General features: G+C 39.5%; 2 protein-coding genes across 8 annotated transcripts; one reads left to right on the top strand and one right to left on the bottom strand.

The window, feature by feature from the left end:
- Window positions 1-265: 265 nt before the first annotated feature.
- Window positions 266-9,285, top strand: e2f5 (E2F transcription factor 5). Its single transcript, XM_041056298.1, has 8 exons — window positions 266-529; window positions 2,015-2,124; window positions 2,329-2,490; window positions 3,073-3,181; window positions 3,755-4,079; window positions 7,154-7,291; window positions 7,491-7,529; window positions 7,980-9,285. Exons 1-8 carry the CDS (start codon window positions 401-403, stop codon window positions 8,054-8,056), a joined length of 1,089 nt encoding a protein of 362 aa, XP_040912232.1. The 5' UTR covers window positions 266-400; the 3' UTR covers window positions 8,057-9,285.
- Window positions 9,286-11,480: 2,195 nt separating this feature from the next.
- Window positions 11,481-18,402, bottom strand: ackr4a (atypical chemokine receptor 4a). 7 transcript variants are annotated; one of them, XM_041056290.1, is made up of 6 exons: window positions 18,233-18,390; window positions 17,926-18,006; window positions 17,647-17,693; window positions 17,350-17,431; window positions 15,707-17,162; window positions 11,481-13,015 (listed from the first exon to the last, which is right to left on the bottom strand). In XM_041056290.1, exons 5-6 carry the CDS (start codon window positions 15,707-15,709, stop codon window positions 11,888-11,890), a joined length of 1,131 nt encoding a protein of 376 aa, XP_040912224.1. In that variant the 5' UTR covers window positions 15,710-17,162; window positions 17,350-17,431; window positions 17,647-17,693; window positions 17,926-18,006; window positions 18,233-18,390; the 3' UTR covers window positions 11,481-11,887. The 7 variants fall into 7 exon arrangements, with proteins under 7 accessions (XP_040912224.1, XP_040912227.1, XP_040912225.1 ...); XM_041056293.1 differs by having other exon boundaries at window positions 15,707-17,188; window positions 17,356-17,431; XM_041056291.1 differs by having other exon boundaries at window positions 17,356-17,431.
- Between the last annotated feature and the right edge of the window lie 832 nt (window positions 18,403-19,234).

Here is a 19,234-nt window from a genome sequence, read left to right as displayed (position 1 = left end):
ATTTAAAATTTTTATTCTTCGTAACACCGTTTCTTTTTCTTTTTTTAAATGTTATTTTCTTGGCGGACATGGTCTTCAATACAGATCCGGATTTGGGAGCGATCGATCAGATCCAGTTGATGTGGTCTGCGCGGTTGAAAAGGGGGAGGGCGGGGTCAGATTCGCGGCGAGGCGGGGCTTCACTGACAGGGAGCGCTTGACAGAGCGGGACCAGAGCGGGACAAGGGTTGTCGTGGCAACTGTAACATAACGTAACGTCCGTTCATTTAAAAACCCCACAGGTACCTGCCGTCGTCCCGTTAAGGTAACATAGACTGTACCTGAATGGAAATAAATGTTTGTTATTTGTAGTTAAACACAATTTAAATAGATACGTTAGACTTTACTTAGTTGGAAGAAGATGGAGTTTGACACGACGGAGACCGTACGCTCGGCACCGAGTCGACACGAGAAAAGTTTGGGGCTCCTCACAATGAAGTTTGTCAGTCTGCTACAAGAAGCTAAGGATGGCGTCCTTGATTTGAAAGTGGTCAGTGAAACGGCGGCGGCAGACTTAAGTGTTGTTGTTTGAGGGTTGCTTTTTTGGGGGGGGGGGGGGGGAGGTATTAATCGCTGTTTTTCTAGTACCACCTTTCGTGAACAAAGGACTGTCAGTCCCAAACAGGGCTAGTCAGGTGCATTGATTTTTAACAGGTGGGCTAGCTAGCCGCCATTAACCAGGCCTCCTCTTCTGTGGGTTCAGTAACATTCAGTGGTGGAAAGTAACTAAATACATTTACTCTCGTACTAAAGAACAGTTTATTTTATTTTATTTTATACTTTTAAGAGGGGAACACTGCAACTCATTGCATTGCATTTATGACAGCTGTAGTTGTTTTTAGGATTAACTTTTTACATTTAAAACATATAAAATAATGCCTTGTTTAAGACTGAATCAGTGGATCCCAACACTTTTAGCTTGTGAGTCCACTGTGTCCCCTCTAAACTTGTCACATAGTTTCAGTCAACTATTCTAGACACATAAAAGGTCAAGCTCTTTAATGTTCTGAAATAAATAAATAAAGATTAGGGAAAGGTCCCCCGAATGAATACAGACTGAGTTTTCAAACTATTTTTTCTCTAATCCTCTCCCATTAATCATCTCACAACCCCTCAGATTTATGTCATGACCCTTTGAAGGGGTTGGGCACCACTGGACTTAACTACCAAACTGTATACAGAACAGTTAAAACTAGCTCCACTTTGATCCATCAGATCTTCTGAGAAACTGGGAGAGACAATTTTCACTGTTTTATGTTGTGTTAAACAATTAAGACAATCGACAGATTAATTGATAATGATAATGAATCATCTTGTAAGTTGCGGTCCTAAGGCCAGTGAGATGTGCCATCAAGCATAGACGTTTCTTTGAAAGTTTCCTTGCTGCCATCTCTGAAAATTATTCATTTTTCTTGCTAAATAATGTTTGCTGTCTGCTACTTTTAAGCTCTGGAAATTAAGAGTAAGTGGTGACATTTTTTATATCTCTTTCCCTCAGAGATTGAAGTTTGAATTTGCTCAGCTATCTACCTGGGATCCTTTAGTATTTTGACAGGTGGATGTATGTTTGCCAGACCTACCTGAAGTGCCTTCTACAAATCTACCTTCTTTTCTTCACATTGATAAGCAGTCCTCCCTCTCTTCCCTCTCTGCTTGTGCGCCAAAGCTGGGTAATGTTTACACAGCAGGCTCCTCAGACCATTTCCCTCCTCCTTCTTCCTCTGCTATTGTATAACTGTCCTCTTCTGCCAAGGGGTTTGATTTGCTGTTTGTGCAGCTTAATTTGCCAAATTGTTCATTTGTTGGCTTTGCTGAAGTCTCTCTTTTTTTTCATTTCATGCAGTGTTTGCTGCATAAATTTAATGTGTCTGCTGATGCCTGTTAAAAGTGTCAGTGATGTACCTTGTCAGTGAGGATTCACAATAAGCCACCACTGAGTGAGACCCTTTATGGAAATGTCCATCTGAATTAATAGGCTGCAGATAGCTTGGCAGTGAAGCAGAAGAGGAGGATATACGACATCACTAATGTCCTGGAAGGTGTGGGGCTGATTGAGAAGAAAAACAAGAATATCATCCAGTGGAGGTCTGAAAACACCAGTGCTTTTTTTCACATGTTAAAATCAACTTTAAATTTCTTTTTCATCACGCGAAGCATCTTGTGACTTCTGAATGTTGTTGATGTGAACATTTGAGAGCATTTGTCGTGCTGTTGTACATGAATAGTAGCATCTTCAGCATCAGAACAAACCACTGTTTATATCTCATATGTTATCTTCCTCGTGCCCAGGGGTGAGAACACAGGCAGCCAAACTCAAGAGGTGCTGGAGCAGGTAAAAGTTTTGAAGGCACAGATCTCTGAGCTAGAGGCCCAAGAGAAAGAGCTGGACAACCAGAAAGCCTGGCTGGAAGAGAACATCAAACACCTTAACCACGATCCCATCACCAGCACATATCCTTGTTTTGCTTTTACTTATTTTAAGGTTGGTAATTTTTTAAGTCCAGTACAGGTCAGTGTTCTCTTCACTCATAGTTTTCTGTGGTATTTAGTGCACAGACTGTGCTAAAATTTGTGCTTACATGCCATTCAAGGTAAGTTAAAACATCCCAATTCCTACTTTGTAACATAAGCTAAAAGCAACCTACTGTTTTACTAATCATATTAAGTGTATAAAACACCTACTACTGAAGCTTTATGTGTGATGTCATTCAAATGAAATGTCACTTGGTGTACTTTTTACTCTTCATTCTTTCTGTCTCTCAAGAGTTTGTAATTCAAGTCCTCTTTGGGCCCCATTTATTCATTTCAGGGGGGAAAATCCCTCCTTAATCCTTTTAACATTGTTTGCCTATTGAAGAGAGAAAATGCTATAAAGCAGGGATTATAGATATAACTGCTATTGTCAGTGTCTTGTGAAATCACAGCCAGACTAATCCTGATGTGCACAATGCGCACAGTCTTGTTTTTCCAGTTTATTGTCTCCATTTTCCTCCCATAAGTAATCCTGTTCCTGTTTCCTTAACACTTCTCCACTTATAAATTTGTAACACATGAAGACATATGCAGTGCCTTCAGTGGAGACACTCTTCTTGCTGTTGTGGCTCCTGCTGGGACACAGCTGGAGGTTCCCCTACCTGAAATGGTTGGTCATTGCTTAAAAGCTTTCTTTAGTGATTTGGACACATGGAATTTTGTTCTGCACTGCTGTAATGCTAATAGGCATCAGCAAGGCAATAATTCACCACATTTATTCCTTGTTCCCAGTGGTTTACCACATGTAGCCTCTGGTAAGAGCAGGCTGATGTGGTGAAAAGTTGCTTGTGGAGTGTGAAGTCTAAAAAGCCAGCTTACTAATGAAGCACAGGGTCCTCAACATGTTTGGCTGGTTATTCTGCAAGCACCAGCATGCTTTTGCAGTAACATGGACCACTATATTGGCATTGACTGACACTAAACCTTGTGTAATAGTGCAGTGTAATTTATAGGGAGACTATTTTCAAACTGTACAAATGTCAGGTTCATCTCTATTGTTGTTGTTTCCTGTAAAGAAACTGAATAATTACTGTATCTTGTTTTCAGTTGTTGCTCTAACTTTATCTGTCATTTGATGCTGAGCAGGTACGGTGTACGGTGGCTTTTTCATGTGTCCCATTAAAAATGCTGATTATAACTGCTTTAGTGATCAACATGATTTCAACATGTTGCTGCTCCACAGGGGCAGAGAGGTCAGAAGAAGTACCAGGTGAACCTTCGCAGCCACTCGGCTCCCATCCAGGTCATGCTCATCAACAGGGATTCAGACTCCACTGTACCTGTGGTCTTCCCTGTGCCGCCCACTGACGACATCTGTCCGATGCCAACTCCACCCAGCACCCCTGCCAGCCTGCAGCGGTTACCCCTGTCAACGTCTGTGTACTCCACCTCCAACACCACTTCCTCCTACTGCAGCCAGGACTCCCTCTGCTCAGACCACCAGATGGTGCTGCCAGAACATGATGAAGTGCTGACACCATCGTCCACCCCTCCTGATGTGCAGATGGGTAAGCACAAGGACTGTGATATTTGAGCATTTCTATGCTTTTTAAGTTCCTCTAGAAAAACAGAAGCTTGGCTCGACACTCAAATGTTAATGTTTTGTGCAGAAATGTGTTTTATACATATAATTGAGGTTTAAAGATAATATAATAACAAAAACAATTACATTTTTTAAAGCTGGCCAGTTTACTGGGAGTTTACCTTTTCTGTCCACACAGTATATCTAACAAAAACCCAAAGTACTGTCACGCTGGGTATTTTTCTTTGGCAAATCTTCCATTGTGGCTTAGCTTACCAAACATTCTTGACCACGAGTCAGGAGATGTTAAATGAAGTTTCTCCCAACTGCAGCTGTGATTCCTTTTTTTTCAGTATCACTTTAGTTTTGAGTCATATCACAAGTGGTGTTGGATGTCCATAGTGACGCTGGCTGAATGCACTGGGTGTTTCAGTTAAATGAGAGTAGAGATGGTATAGAGGAAATCACACTGGTGTCGACTGACACACCAAATGCCACTGGTAATATCCTCCACTGAAACAAGCCTATTGGTCATATACACTCCTTTGCCATGTTATTAGGTACACGTAGCTAAAACTTATGTAGTCAAATACAACAGCCTTTCAGAAAATTCCTCTTCATAATGTTGAGTTTTTGTTGAAATTGTTTTGGTGAGGTGTTGAATAACGTTTATAGTGATCTGAGAGGCTGATAGAGCAATAACTGATATTTTAATGTATTTTGAATCTTGGGTTGTTTACATTCACGTTCACTAGTTTGCTACCTTCTTCTTCTTCTTTATTTTTGCTGGAGCATTGCTGTGTTTCTTGGCACATTACTACCACTTGTAGATAGTTGGAAATAGTTTGAAACCACTGGTAGACATGTGAATCACATGGGAAAACTTAACTCAGGGTGCTCTTAAGGTGAGACAAAGTTATACCTTTATCATTTGTATTGGTACATTGATACAGTTCCCTCAAAGCTTCACTTGACTTCAGCCTGATCATTGAGTTATCAGCCAGAGTAATTGAAAACAATGGGGTGGGTGTGCAAGCTGTTTAAAACCATCACAAAGAGTTGCTAGAAGTGTCAGGAAACAGCAGCTAATGAATACTATATGCAAAATGATTGCTCAGTTACATCAGTTACGCTGTTGATGTCACAAGCCTAATCTGTCTGTAAAAACTGAACCATCAACACTGTCCTTTTTTGAAATAAATCTACTCTTAAATGTTTGTCCTACAACCACGGTAGACTAACCTTTAAAAAACACCTGCTATTATAAACCTGTATAATGCAACAGCACCACAAACTACAGCCTCCGAAATAACCATGAATTTACCTCTCCCTCTTAAAAGGATTCAACAAAACATAACATTACAGTCTTCTAGGATTTATTGCAGGGATGATCTATTAGACTGACTCTATTAGACTTAGTTCATTGCAACACAGCTCAGAATCAAAATGAATCCTGTGACTTTGGTTTATGACGGCTTGAAAGGCGTCTGACTCTATCAGATGTCAGAGTGCCCTGACATGCGAGAACAGGAATGTTTCTCAAATGTCCCTGCTTGCATCACTAATACTCTGTGATGATAGTGAAACCTTAAGTAGAAAGTAAAGTCCATAATAGCACTGTGTCAGTCATGATAGCTTACCTGTCTCAAACATGTTCAAAATCTCAGAAGTAGGTTTTCATAGTGCATTTAAATTAACCAAGACCAATGTTCCAGACCATTAGAAATCAATCTAAATAACAGTATTTTGAGAAAATTGCAGTCTTAAGTATATACAGTGAAAGAAATTTGGCTAGAACATGTAATTTAGATTTACTTAACTAACATAATCATGACAACATTCTGTGTGGATATAAAAGCAGTCATAGTGAGAAATGCCATGACTGTCACTTTCAAATAATGTTTGAACTTTGTAAATCCATGATTTTATTTATTTTTTATTCAAATTTGTAATTTTCCAGAAATCTACACATATAGTATCTAGTAAAATTTAATGGAGGCTTACAACCTCTCCTTTCAAAAGGTTTTTCCTACATCAACCTTAAGTTGTAAATGTTTTGTCCACTTTCTTCTTTTTAAATTACTCTTAAGCATCATTTTTAGAAAACCCTTCCACAACAACACTAGTCGTAAGAAAACCAGAATAATATATGGGCTGATGCAATTCAAAAGGCCACAAGGCTCGACCGTAACCCTTTTACATAGGGACCCAGAAGTTGATGCATTTCAGGATAGAAATTTGACCCACTCTAAAACCAGGGAACAGTTATTGCTACTTGCATAGAAAAGTAAATTAACAGGCAGATTTGCAGCACTGTGATAGATGCTAATATATATGTAATACACATCACTGCATTGCCAAGTTCCCACACTGTCCTAGTCGGAACAGACTAAACGGACGTTTGTGCAACAGACTTCCAGTATGTGTGAGTCACCACTTCCGCATCCGTATATGTTATTAGAAAAGGATGAGTCAGTGTTGCACTCAACTTTGTAAGCATTGACAAAACTACAACGTGCCGGCAGACATCCTCTTGTATCGTCAAAGTGAAACTCCAGACCTTCCTTCCAGTTAAACACGGGGATTTGTCAGTACAGTAACACAATAGCCAGTCCTAAATGATCTTTACTGTTAAATAACACAATGTTTGAAACAATGACAAACAAAACATATTACATAATTATATAAGTGGATTTTGTTTTTAACTTCTAGACAGAGTCAGGTAAGACTAACAGTTTGTATTTATAGAGGGTACACGTGGGACTATTTCTTAGCTGGGTGCTGTGACTTCCTGGAGTCTTTACTTGAGCTAACCAACCAGACAGGTGTGAGAGTGGTATCAATCTTCTCACCTGTCTCTTGGCAAGTAAATAAGCCAATTTTCTAAAATACTGTAATTATTCTCTTAAAGGACTCCAGTGTTTCAGTGCTAGTTTTGGGATAGTGGCGTGTCCTCTCTGATAGTCCCAGTTCCAGCTAACTGAACCCTGTAATGTTGAACATTGTCATTTGTTACTGGATAGCTAAATGTTGTGGTTGCACTGGCCATGCTCTCTGCAGAGTGTCAGCCAGTGGCAGTGTTGGAGCAGCAGCAGCAGCAGATGGAGCTGGTGGGTCCAGAGTTCCAGTCTGTGCTGGACTTGAGCAGCCTGCTGAAGCTCAACGCTGCTGGAGACCACATGAAGGATGACAGAGAGGGTAAGGGGATGGGGGAGATGTGACAGAGTTTATTCTGTAATTGAATTCAGCATTGAGGCTCGGGTGGAATTTTTTATGTTTGCTTCACATTTGTTTCATTCCTGTAAAGGCTAAGCTTGGTTTTATTCTGCTTTTTGATTCCTAGCTTTAGGACTACATATTGTGAAACAGAAACATGTTATTTTTAATTCCCTTGTAGGAGCTGTTGACCTGATTGATGAGCTAATGTCGTCTGATGGTAAGAATCTCAAAAGCTCTTCTTTTGTTCACTATTACAGTGTAGACACCCATCTAACAAGCCTATTTCACCTCTGTCACACCCAGCATCAGTGGGTCCACGTTTTCCACATTTTGCAGGTATTTATTCATAAATCAAAGTATTGGACAGATTAAAATCTTGACCTCATGAAGGCACTAAAGAAACAGGAGATCAAGAAAGTTAGTATGTCTATACAAAATTTAATGATCCATTCAAAAGATTGAGATACTTATTTGGATATGTGAAATCTTTGACCTGTTGGTGGCACTACAGGAAAGGTTCGGCTGCACAAGAATGGCTGACCCACCAGTGTTGCCATCTCTAGGGCTATGCCATTAGCATGGCTAAAAATCTCTGTCTGGGCCTGTCTGTCTTTGTCTTATTTTTGTTTTTCAGCATTCTCGTTGTTGCTCCTCTCTCCTCACACAGGTATAGATTACAGCTTCAACCTGGACGACAATGAAGGAGTGTGTGACCTGTTTGATGTGCAGATCCTCAATTACTGATGGCTGACATGGGCTCTTTTGTGCGCTTATACAATCTCTCTTAAGACACTTCAGACATACCGTTTCCCATTTCTGTTAAAATTGCATAGCTGACACTTAAACATACCACTGTTATCTATCTAATGAACCTGTTACACACAGACCACCACCACTAGATTGCCCTCTTGCCCTCAGCCAACACAAAACAGTGTTGTGCCTGAATGAATTTGCCATAAGATATTTATGTTTCCAGGAGTCATAATGTCTCCACTGGGTCTCTAAGGGTTTACTGGGTGGTTATCTACAACATTCCACAGAAATGAAGTTACTGGAAGAAAAAACAGGACAAATCCTTCAGCTTCCTATTGCATGTTTTTACGTGTAAATTTGTATTTTTCCACATCCAGTGGAAAGCTTAAGACTTGAAGACAACTGCTTTATTTTCTATAGTTTATCAAGGTTTGGGACTGTGACAGTGTTTTACTTTAGATGATATTTACAATAACTCATTCAGTATTGGCTTTGTTTTTTGGTTTTTTTCCAACATTTGATACAGGGTTGATGATCTAGTTCAGGGTGTGTAAGCAAGTGACTTTGTTTGCATGAAAACCATATTGTGTAAGAACCGAACAAATTCCAGAGTTATATTTCAAAAAATGGCATGTTATATTTAACGAGGGAGTGTTTTGGTTACATTTTGTAACCTTGTTCTCATGTGAAAATGCCAGAGTTTTCTTTTCTATTGTGACACTGCCATTTTAGGCCTCTGAGTTTTTGTTTTAAAAAGATTCTTAGAATTACAGTTATATATTTGAATAAATAATATTTTTTACTTAATTTAAGAAGAAAACAATTCTTGGTTCTAGTTTGTTGATACTGAAGATGGTTGACTGCCTTAATCGTAATAATAAATAAATATTAAGAGCCTTGAGTGGCATTTTTGTATATTTATAGTTTTCTTTGATAACAAGAAGCCATGTTTTTGTTACATTTGGTCGTTTCTTTGCACATTTTTGAACATTTTTTTCAATAAATAGATTTGATCTTGACTTTTGAACTTTTCTAACAATTAATAATCATTGTTTGAATTGGAAATGTGAAATGCGAGAAATAATCATTTCAGCATGTACTTGTTTTTGTTATGTAAGACTTGTTTGCTTGTGACTTGTCAAGTTTGTCTTAAATCATACAGACGGCTGTGTTTATCACACTGAATCTGACAGTTTGATTCCAGCTTGGAAACCCTTAGTTTTCCCTTTTATTGGCGGAGTAGAGTGTTTTGCTCTGTTCACAGATGGTAAAGCTCAGTCAAATGGTTTCCACATGAGACGGCACTTTTGCCCGAGAAGGTCCTCCAGCATGACTTAATAAAGCATCAGTTGATCTTTCCCAGCTGGGACACAGGAATGAAAGGACAAGGAAGAAAGCTAAATAAAAATATTTATATAAATTTTAAAAATGTGAACGGTGTATCTAATCAGTGGAGAATTTCTGATATTCTGGGATTGAGTGCATGCTCTGTGTTTATGTGAGTGCAGTGTTAATGTCTAACTTACGATCGGAGACTGGAACTGTTTGGATAAACTGGCCTGTTTATCTGAACAGGTCCAGGGTGTGCTAATACTGGACTAATTCTGGACTTTCTACAAATGTACTTTTAAATATTTCAATGTGTGCAGCCACACAAATACTAAGAATGTTTTCTGTCCAGGTTGAATTAGTGTTAAAGGAAAAATTCCGTAATTATAAAATAGGATTTGCAATAATGAAGAGAACTGAGAGAGATGATCTCAACATTGCATCATCACCTCACAAAGAAGTTCCTAGAAATAGTTTTTTGCAGTTTGTTGTGCAGCTTGTTCGGTGTATGTGTGTGTCAGATGTTCTGAGGAATTCAGGAAACAGCAAAGCAGTGCCTCTCCCACATAAAAGTCAGTATGATTCCACTGGATGTAGAAGTTTTGAAAAACATTGTAAACCCCTGATAACCACTACAGATACATGTGATTCCTTTATTTGTTCAGGCATGATAATGGATGTCTTCAAAGGAGGGGGCTCAGCAAAGCTACGTAAAGTATGTAGAGGACCTTATTTTTTGTGCTGTTCTGCTGTGAGAAACAAAATACGAGGTGATCAGAAACTCCATGGTTTAGATGAAACCCTATGTACCCTCCCTTCTTCTCAGTGGTGCAAGCATGTGTGGTACATCCGGCTTATAGCTTGTGCAAATGTGTAACATCAAGTTGATCAGTAGGATTTGCTTGAGTTGATTAAAGTTAAAACACACAAGGCGTTACTTAAAACAAATTGCAGTTAGTCATTTTCCAAAAAAGCAAAGATCCTACTCACTAATCTTGTTTTTCTTTTTTCTTCTTGTTTTTCTTCCTCTGTTCAGTTTATAGCTGTATTGCGTTTCATCTAGTAGTGTCAATGTCAACTTTTAATCTTATTTGTACTTTGTACTGTGTGGGAGTGAAATGTTTCCAGTGAAATCAGATAGGCTCATACATTACCTCATCTGTAGCTTTTGAGCTATTGTTCAAAGGGCGTTTTTGATTCTGTAAACTTTTTCCTTAGAACAACTTTAAAAGTTCAGTTTCATGGCAAAATACTTTTAAATCTTATGACATTTCCATCAGCCTCAGCTGTACTTTGTGTTTAGTGCTAAATAGCAAATGCTTACACGTTACACTAAGAACTGGCGATGGCCAGGCCGGGAGCATTATTATATCTCAAGAACGCTTTGAGGTCTCTCTGTCAAACTTTGCACAAAAGTCAACTGTGCCTCGAGGATAAACGGAGTAGATTTTGGAGGTCAAAGGTCACGGTCGAGGTTTTCCTACATTTAATTTTATGTAGGCGAATGTGGTATCTGAAGAATACTTTGAAGGATGTTATTTAAAGTCTGCACAAATGTTGACTGTGACTCAAAGATGAACTGATTAGATTGTGGAGGTCAGAGATCAAAGGTCCGCTGTGACATTAATGCAAATATTGTGCTTCAGAATATGTTATGGCAACATGGCGCCCTCCATGGCGGACGTGTTTGCTCGCTGTGCTCTGTAGTGCCGAAGGCTTTTTCTTCTTTTTGTGTGCTTTTTGCTCTTTCTGCAGTGCACAAATGCCACGCACTGTTAACATACAACAGACAGCCACTGCTGGATATCGCCAACTCACACAGCCCCGACCGTGAGTGAGCAAGCTGACCCCAGGAGAGCGCGTCGCAAACGTAGACGCAAGCGAGGCAAGAGGGGAGGGCTCCATGCTAAACTAACAGCCCGCGCTAGGTGACCACCGCTTCCCAACCTCTTGCTACCTAACGTGCAGTCCCTGGAAAACAAACTGGACGAGCTAAGAGCCAGGATCACAACACAGACTAGCCGTCCTGCGGCGTACACCGAGGAGACCGGACTGCAGCCTCAGGTAAGGCCAAAGGGGGTAGGGGGTAAATAGTTTATTGCAATATCAACTATAAAAATACAGTTCAAAATACATTTTTAAGACCAGGCTATAAAATACAACCAAACATAAAAAGCAAATTCATTTTTCATTCATCACTGTCAGAAAAACAGATTGTTTGTGGCTTGAAAGTATGGGACGTAAACAATGCATTTCACTCAAACCCATTTTTATAAAAGCAGTGGAGGAAAAGACTTTACAATAACATCCTCCTGTTTTTGTTTTTAATGTGGCAGGAACTGAATTTTTATCCAGCCTAATAATTTCTACATACATGCTTCCACTGCTGCTGTTTTCTAAACAAGTCTACACAGAGTAACTGTATCTGCTCTTATACTATACTAAATAAGCGATACATAGAAGTAATGTTGACTATGGAATACTACTGTTAACTCACAATGAGAATGTGTTTGTTGCTTGAGATGCACTGTGAGAGTTAAATGAGATCTCCATCCCTTCCTCCTCTGCAGGACATTCCATTCTCCTTTTCCTCTTTCTTCTCTTCTCGCCAAACCTCTTGGCCACTTTCACCATGTGCTGCCTGAAGGAAGAGCCCACAAAGGCATAGATAATCGGGTTGAGGCAGCAGTGAGTGAGGGCCAGGCTCTCCGTCACCTGAGCAGCCTTATCCAGCAGTTTACTCGTCCCACAGTGGGTCACTAAAGCATAGACTGAGTCCATCACTCGATAGACCTTCAAGACATTATAAGGCAGCTGTGTGGCCACAAACACTCCCACTACTATTAGAAGAACACGCAGAGCTTTCCACTTCTTTCCTCTGTTTTGAACGGGGAGGCCCTTTAGTGCTCGGCCCACACTCCAGTAACAGATCACCATCACAAGGAGAGGAAGTAGGAATCCTAGCAGCACCTCAGCTATCTCCAGAACAGCCTTACCCCCTCTAGCCATAGATGGAGGGTAGATAGGCAGACAGACATTCCTATTAGATGCCCATCTCACTTCAGAGAGTATTAAATCAGGAAGACCGAGCATGAAAGCTGTCGCCCAGACAACTATACACACCTTCCAACAGTGTCTCCTGCTGAACACCCTCTGCAGCCAACCTCTTTGGTCTCTACCTTGCGCCCTGGCTAACGCTAAGTAACGATCCAGGCTGATGCAGGCCAGAAGGAGCATGCAGCAGGTGAAGTTGACCGTGTAGCAGGCGGACACAATCTTGCAGACAACCCCGCCCAGCTCCCAGCCCCTTGCAGCATCAGCAGCCCAGAAAGGCAGCGTGAAGAGCAGGAGCAGGTCGGCCACAGCCAGGTGAGTAAGGAAAGTGTCTGTCATGGTCTTCAGGCGTTTGTGGTAGGCGTACACGATCACGACTAAGGCGTTTCCTGCCAGTCCCACCACCAGACACACCGTGTACATGATGGGGAGGAAGAGGGCAGCAAAAGAGCGAATGTCAGCCTTCTCACACAGGGCGGGGTAGTCATCATAGCTGAAGTTGAAGGTAATATTTTCATTGTAGTAGTAGTCGTTCTCCTCCAAGAAATCCATTCTAATTTGATAGAGCTGTGAGGGAGGACATTTTGGATTATTGGTCTGTGATCTGTAAACATTAACGGCTCTGCTTGTGTTTGGATAAAAATCACAAAGGTTTCTGATTTCTTATAATAACTGCTGTGATAGGTGCTGATTTGTCTCAAAAGAGAAAACTGAACAACTAAAAAAAGGTGCATGATGGAAAATCTATTATTCATTTGACTGTGTCTTGAAATATTTAACATTCAGCTTGAGCACACATACTGACAGGGGCAGAGGAAATAGCTTAAATCAAAAAGGAACAAAAATTTAAAAGACATGATAATTTAGTGTAATGACTCCACTTGAAACACAAGCAAATGTAGAGCTAGTGTTTGGCTTTAATGTTCTCATTACAATAAAGCTTTTCAATGTGAGCTGACTTTGTTTTACAGCTGAACTGTAACTAGAATGGTCCCCAAAGGTGGAAATATGTGGAAACAAACATTCCTCTGCCTTGGGAAAACACATGTAAAGAACACAGACACTGCAATCTGCAAATGGTTGTGCAGCTGAAGCTAAATACTGTGCCTTGATAAGATCCTTGTCCACACCCCCCTGTCCACATATAGCCATAGTGTCCTGATCTGAACTCCTGCTCTCTGTAGATCAGGGCAGACAGTTATACAGAGTTTACACAAGTTCAGCTTGTATAAACTATAAAACTATTCCCCTGGAGATCCCTTTGCTGAAATTTCTCCTGTGCACAAATTAATTGGCTGAAAAGAAGATGAAGAGTTGTGGCATAACTATGACATTTTGTGTCATATGCATGGTTGACCACACGATAAAAACACTGCTGGAAAACAAGTAAGTAAATTTGCTCAAGAACTGTATTTAAGTACAATTTTGAAGTATTTAACTTAAGTATTTCCACATTATGTCCCTTTATTCTACATTTCAGAGGTGAAGAGTGTACTATTTACTCCTCTACATTTATTTGAAAGTTATAAATCATGCCCTAAAGTCTCATTTTCCCACTCCAGTTTCCTTCTTTTTGTTGAGTTAATTTTACCTATTTTATACACTGTTGTAGTACACAATGTAGTAGTTCAAACTCATCACAGGTTGTGTGCAAGATCTTAACTGCAACTTTCACATGAATGCAGTGAAGTCAAAAGTGCAATATTTTCCAGAGAATATAAAATAGAAGCACTCAAGTAAAGTACAAGTATCTTAAATGTGGAATTAGGTAAGATTACAGTACTTACAGCCCACAGTACGTTCTTAAATTTGCTCCACCTTAGCAGATGCAACGTTTAAATGCTGCTCACAAATTAATGCATTAATAATAATAATAACCCTTTAGTATAAAATGTATTGCAATGCATTACTATGAAAGCAGGTATTTGTAGAAGTGGCGGAGCGCGTCAGGAAACACTTAAAAACGTAGCGGAAATCCTAATAAGATGTTAAAAAAGACACAGGTAACGTTACAGATGAGTAAAAATGAAGATAGGCGTATTGTCTGATAGATACTCACGGCGTTTTATTCAACTATTTGTCGCGTTTATCTAACCCATGCAGAGTAAGCTCCACTCAAAGGTGTTGTTTGGGGACGTGCACCGAGAGAGTTCGTTTGATTTCACACCCGCGCAGCACGAGTGGGCGGAAGGTTACGAAAACCGGCTTTATTCACGCAAAGAGCACAATGAGCGACACCAATTTTATTTTCAAAGACTGAAAAAAAAAAAAACCCGCACACAGAATGGCACAATGGAAACAGATTAAATGCAAGGATGGAAAGAAACTCTGCACATTTGCTCAAGTGCTGTTGCCTTCTTTAGTGCAGTTTTAAGGAATGTTTTACTAGACTTTTTCCATTTTTTGCCACTGACTGTACTTTTTTGTTTTTTAACATTTTATTTAAAGCCTTACTTACTTCGCAGGTTCCATCAAATTCAACAAATAGATTATGATTTATTTATCATCAATATAACTACGCAGCCCTATATGAAGCAATTAATAATAAATAAATATATTAAGATATTAATCATATAGATTTTTCTGAAATGAGCCAGTCTGCTTGATGAGTACTTTTAACCTGGGTACTTGAAGCATATTTTGAAGCTAACACTTATGTGCTTTTACTCACATAAGAATTTGAATGCATACTTTTACTTGTAACAGAATATTTCTACACTGTGGTATTACTAGTTTCACATAAAGATCTGAGTTCTTCTTGCACAAAATCTTTAAAATGTCTCGGAGGATCTGTGGCATTTATTTGACCCTTAACCCATAATTACAGGGTGCAAGACCAAATGTGGAAATGGCCACCCCCTGCAGTGAGCCAGTTCATTCTGAACCTTTGAAATTTCACATTTTAGTTTGCAAACAACAAAATCCCTCCCACTCCCAATCCCTCTTACACATATAATAGCAGTGAAAGTTACAATATATCCCTCCACAGTGTGAATGTTAAGCAATTTAAAACATCACAAATAAACCTATTCTGACACATTCTGGCAAAATATTCACAAGATGTTTTCATTATCAGTGTCTGAATTTAAAACTACTTGAAATATTATATCAGGATAAATCAGATTCAGTCAAGTAAAAAAATACAAATTACAAATACTATCCTCTGTAGACCTTGTAAATTACACAATATTGCAGGATTACAAGTTATAGTATTTTGCTGTGAGCACACCCAATCATCAAGTCAGAAACCAGTCTTACCATTAGTCACTGTTTTGTTTCTCTGGCCTTAGTTGAGTTCCGTTAGCAAGTTGAGTCTTGTAGCTCAACACACTTTAAACCCACTTTAAGGAAGGATGAGTCAGACTCATCCTTCCTTAGCGAGAAGTCAAGTGACAGAGGATAGAAACCAAGACGCGGCTAAATCATTTGTTGATGCTGTCTATTTAGGGAAATAGTGTTTTTTTTTTTATGAACATGCATGTACTTGTTTAAACTGAGACAACAGAATTTCAGCACCAGAAATGAGGAAATCAGTTACTAAAATTTAAGATAAATATATAAAATTAATGCACAGATAGCAAATTAATGCACAGATAGCAATGAAAAAAGAAACTATGCATAATTACATATTGCATTTTAAATATGCAATATTATAGTCATTACACCATATTAAGGGATACCCTACCAAGAAAACATACTTGTAGAGTATTGTATTTAATCTCATAGCCACATCCAAAGTATTAATAAGACCACTGCAGATAAACCCACAAGGACTGTGGAAAATGAACTCTTGGTTTTAATCCAATGAGATTTGACAGAGGAACATAGTTTTTCTTTTCCCCTCTTATGTTCTTCTTTCACCCAGAGGCCAGCAGTCGAGCTCCTCCCAGTTACAGTTCCATCAACAGCAGAAACACTGGATTCCTTGTGTTTTCAGACTGAAACTGTTTTGGTTCCTTTTGACTTTAGTCTTTGAGTAAGTAAAAATTCACAGTCCTCCTCAACAGCCAGCAGTCTGTATGTGGGTGTTGGATGGTTATGAGATAAGTTACACCTAGTTCTGACATATTGCTGACCCCAACACTTAACGTTTTCAAAGGTGTTGTGGCAATTAATTTAGGGTGGCCATGGCTGGATTAACCTGCAAGGGTTAGCTGATTTTGAGAGGGGGAGCATGCATATGGACAAACTCTGAATGACTGTGTTTTTAATCATTGAAACTTTTTTATTTGATATGTAGAAAAACAGCTGTAGAGCACATACTGTGATACAATATTAGCGTTAAAACAATAAGAGCATAGCTGCACTCAAGTTAAAAAAATGATATAGATGTTTTAATGTCAAAGGGTTATTAATGAAACAATAGTAATTACATTCCTCAGTGACAAAAGAGATGCATTCAAAGTCATGCAACACATGTCACATATTATGTTCTTGATATATCTTGATATACTTCATCTAATATTGGCAACACTAAATTTAGCCACTTGCTGCATAGATTTTTTTTTTGCATTTTACATACATTATAAAGACAAATTAATTTTTTGTTCAGAATGTAAATTTAACGTAATGATTTTTGCCGAGAAAACTCCAAATGGGAAGGAAAACTAAAATCTTTTATGATAAACAGAGTAACTTGGTGGAAGAAAATATGCAGTCAGCACAGGTTTTCATGTCTGTCGTCAGCTTTTCTTCGTCTTTCTTCCTTTGATCACTGACAGACACAAAGGACAAAAGTGACTGAGAAGGAGCGCAGGAAGAAATATATCAGTATGCACAGATTCAACCAATCAACCAGATAGTTGAAAAATTTAATGATATAGTGAAAGATTTCTTCTGAACATCTGCTGCTAGAGTACATTTGCAGTTGTTTGCAGTGTGTTTTCATGTTGTTTACTTACACTCACAATAGTTCACAACAGATGTGATCTCTTTTAACTGCATCATGGTAACATAATAAGACTCCTCTCTCCTGGTTGAATTCTGTTTGGAACAAAAACAAACCCAAATGACTCCCACTGTAACTGTTAATTTTCATTCCAATTTTTTTTTCCTTTTGCTTGCGAAATACCTCCTGCTCAACTGAAATGACTGTAATTCACAACTGACTGTTTTCATTACACTGATGTCCTGTCAGTTCTTTAACAAAGCTTGTTGGTTCTCCTGTGTTTGTGTTCACGTGTGAGATTATCTCTTACCTGGAAGGATTCTTTTGTGGTCCTGATGGTTGTTCACGCGGTAATGTCTGCAAAATACAAAAATAATCTCAGAAGCAGTGGCTAAATTATACACAAACACAGATAACCATGAATTAAAGCTACTGCATTTCAGCTATTGACCATCCTTTTCCCTAATGAGCAAAATAAAACATTAAAATCAGACAATGATCATCATTTCTTTAAGATATAGATTATGGGGGAAATCACTTATTGTATTGTGAATGAAATAATCTCAAAGTCAAGCGGATTTATTCTTACAGAGTGGCCTCCTCCGCATTGTCCTCGGTTGAACAGACAGCGTTGTTTAGTGAACATTTTTCTGTGGGTCACAGTTTTTTCCTGGGACAAAATGGGGATAAATTATAAAATATTTTCATTATCTCTGTGACCCCAAGATGCAAATCCAAATAGAGCAACATCATCGTGTTTCAACATTCTCTCAGTAGAGAAAACACGATGTGAATCAGGAACCTTATTACAATACAAAGAGAACTCCTTAAAGTCAATGACCAGCAGTGGATCTTCTTACTAGATCAAGAAATAGTTGCTGATGATCATCTCTTACCAGAGCGGCTGCATCAGTAGAAGTGAAGCCTGTGATGAGCAGCAAAACCTGCAGACACAACACGACCGCAAGCAAACGTCTGTCCATGGCTGGTGAACTGAAGAGTTTGATACAGCTGTGAAACACACAGGTCTTTATATGCTCACTGCCAACCAATCACTTCCATGTGGACAAAGATAAGGAAATTAAAGAGGGTGTACACAGACGCAAAACAACCCATCCACATACAAACGGAAATTCATTCACACACTCCATTAGAACTGGTTTGTTTAATCATGAGTCCAGTTTAATCACAGCATTAAGTATCTGTATATGTGACTGGTATCTCTGCTTCCTTCCCTTGTAGACTTTCCTTGGGCATTTCCTCATCCCATCAGCAAAAACAGCTCAGCAGCCATACAACATCTTGGTTGAAGAATATTGTGTGTGAGGCTTGTGTTCGAGCTTAAAGACTCGCCTGACCTGTCTGTGCAAAATGGCAACCCCCAGGTTCGAACAGGTCACGAATGGAACGCTATGTGGAGGCTCCATCATGCAACGCTCAGCTTCCTCTTCCGGGCCAAATACAACACCTTTCCCAGTCCCCTCATACCTGCACATCTGGTAGAGCACAAAGGAGGTCTGCCTTTTTTGCAAGTTCAGGAACCCAAGCACATCCTTTCAAGCTGCAAGGCAGGGCTGATGCAGGGCCGATAGAGATGACGCCACAACCAGGTGCTGCGAAAGCTAGCGGAACAGCTAGTGGAAGTTGGCTTTAGAGGCTATACTGGGTCATCCACGCAAAGGTTTTTAAAGACGGTCGGGATCACAGGTACCAAACTCAGGAAGGCCCTCCTCTGGAGGAGGCAAAACAAGGGAGCTTCTGGCACTGGTTCCAAAGAAAGGACAAGGCTTGGGGCAAACAGGGATCCTAGGGTTGATGGCAGGGGGTGGCAGGGAGACATCCCTGTTGCTGCTCCACCACCCTGAGATGTTCCAGGATTAAACGAGCGTAACATCAGA

The sequence above is a fragment of the Toxotes jaculatrix genome, chromosome 14 (assembly GCF_017976425.1).
Source record: "Toxotes jaculatrix isolate fToxJac2 chromosome 14, fToxJac2.pri, whole genome shotgun sequence".
NCBI classification, from domain to species: domain Eukaryota; kingdom Metazoa; phylum Chordata; class Actinopteri; family Toxotidae; genus Toxotes; species Toxotes jaculatrix.
Note: the sequence above shows the minus strand (reverse complement) of the source record. Positions and strands in the feature narration are given on the sequence as shown.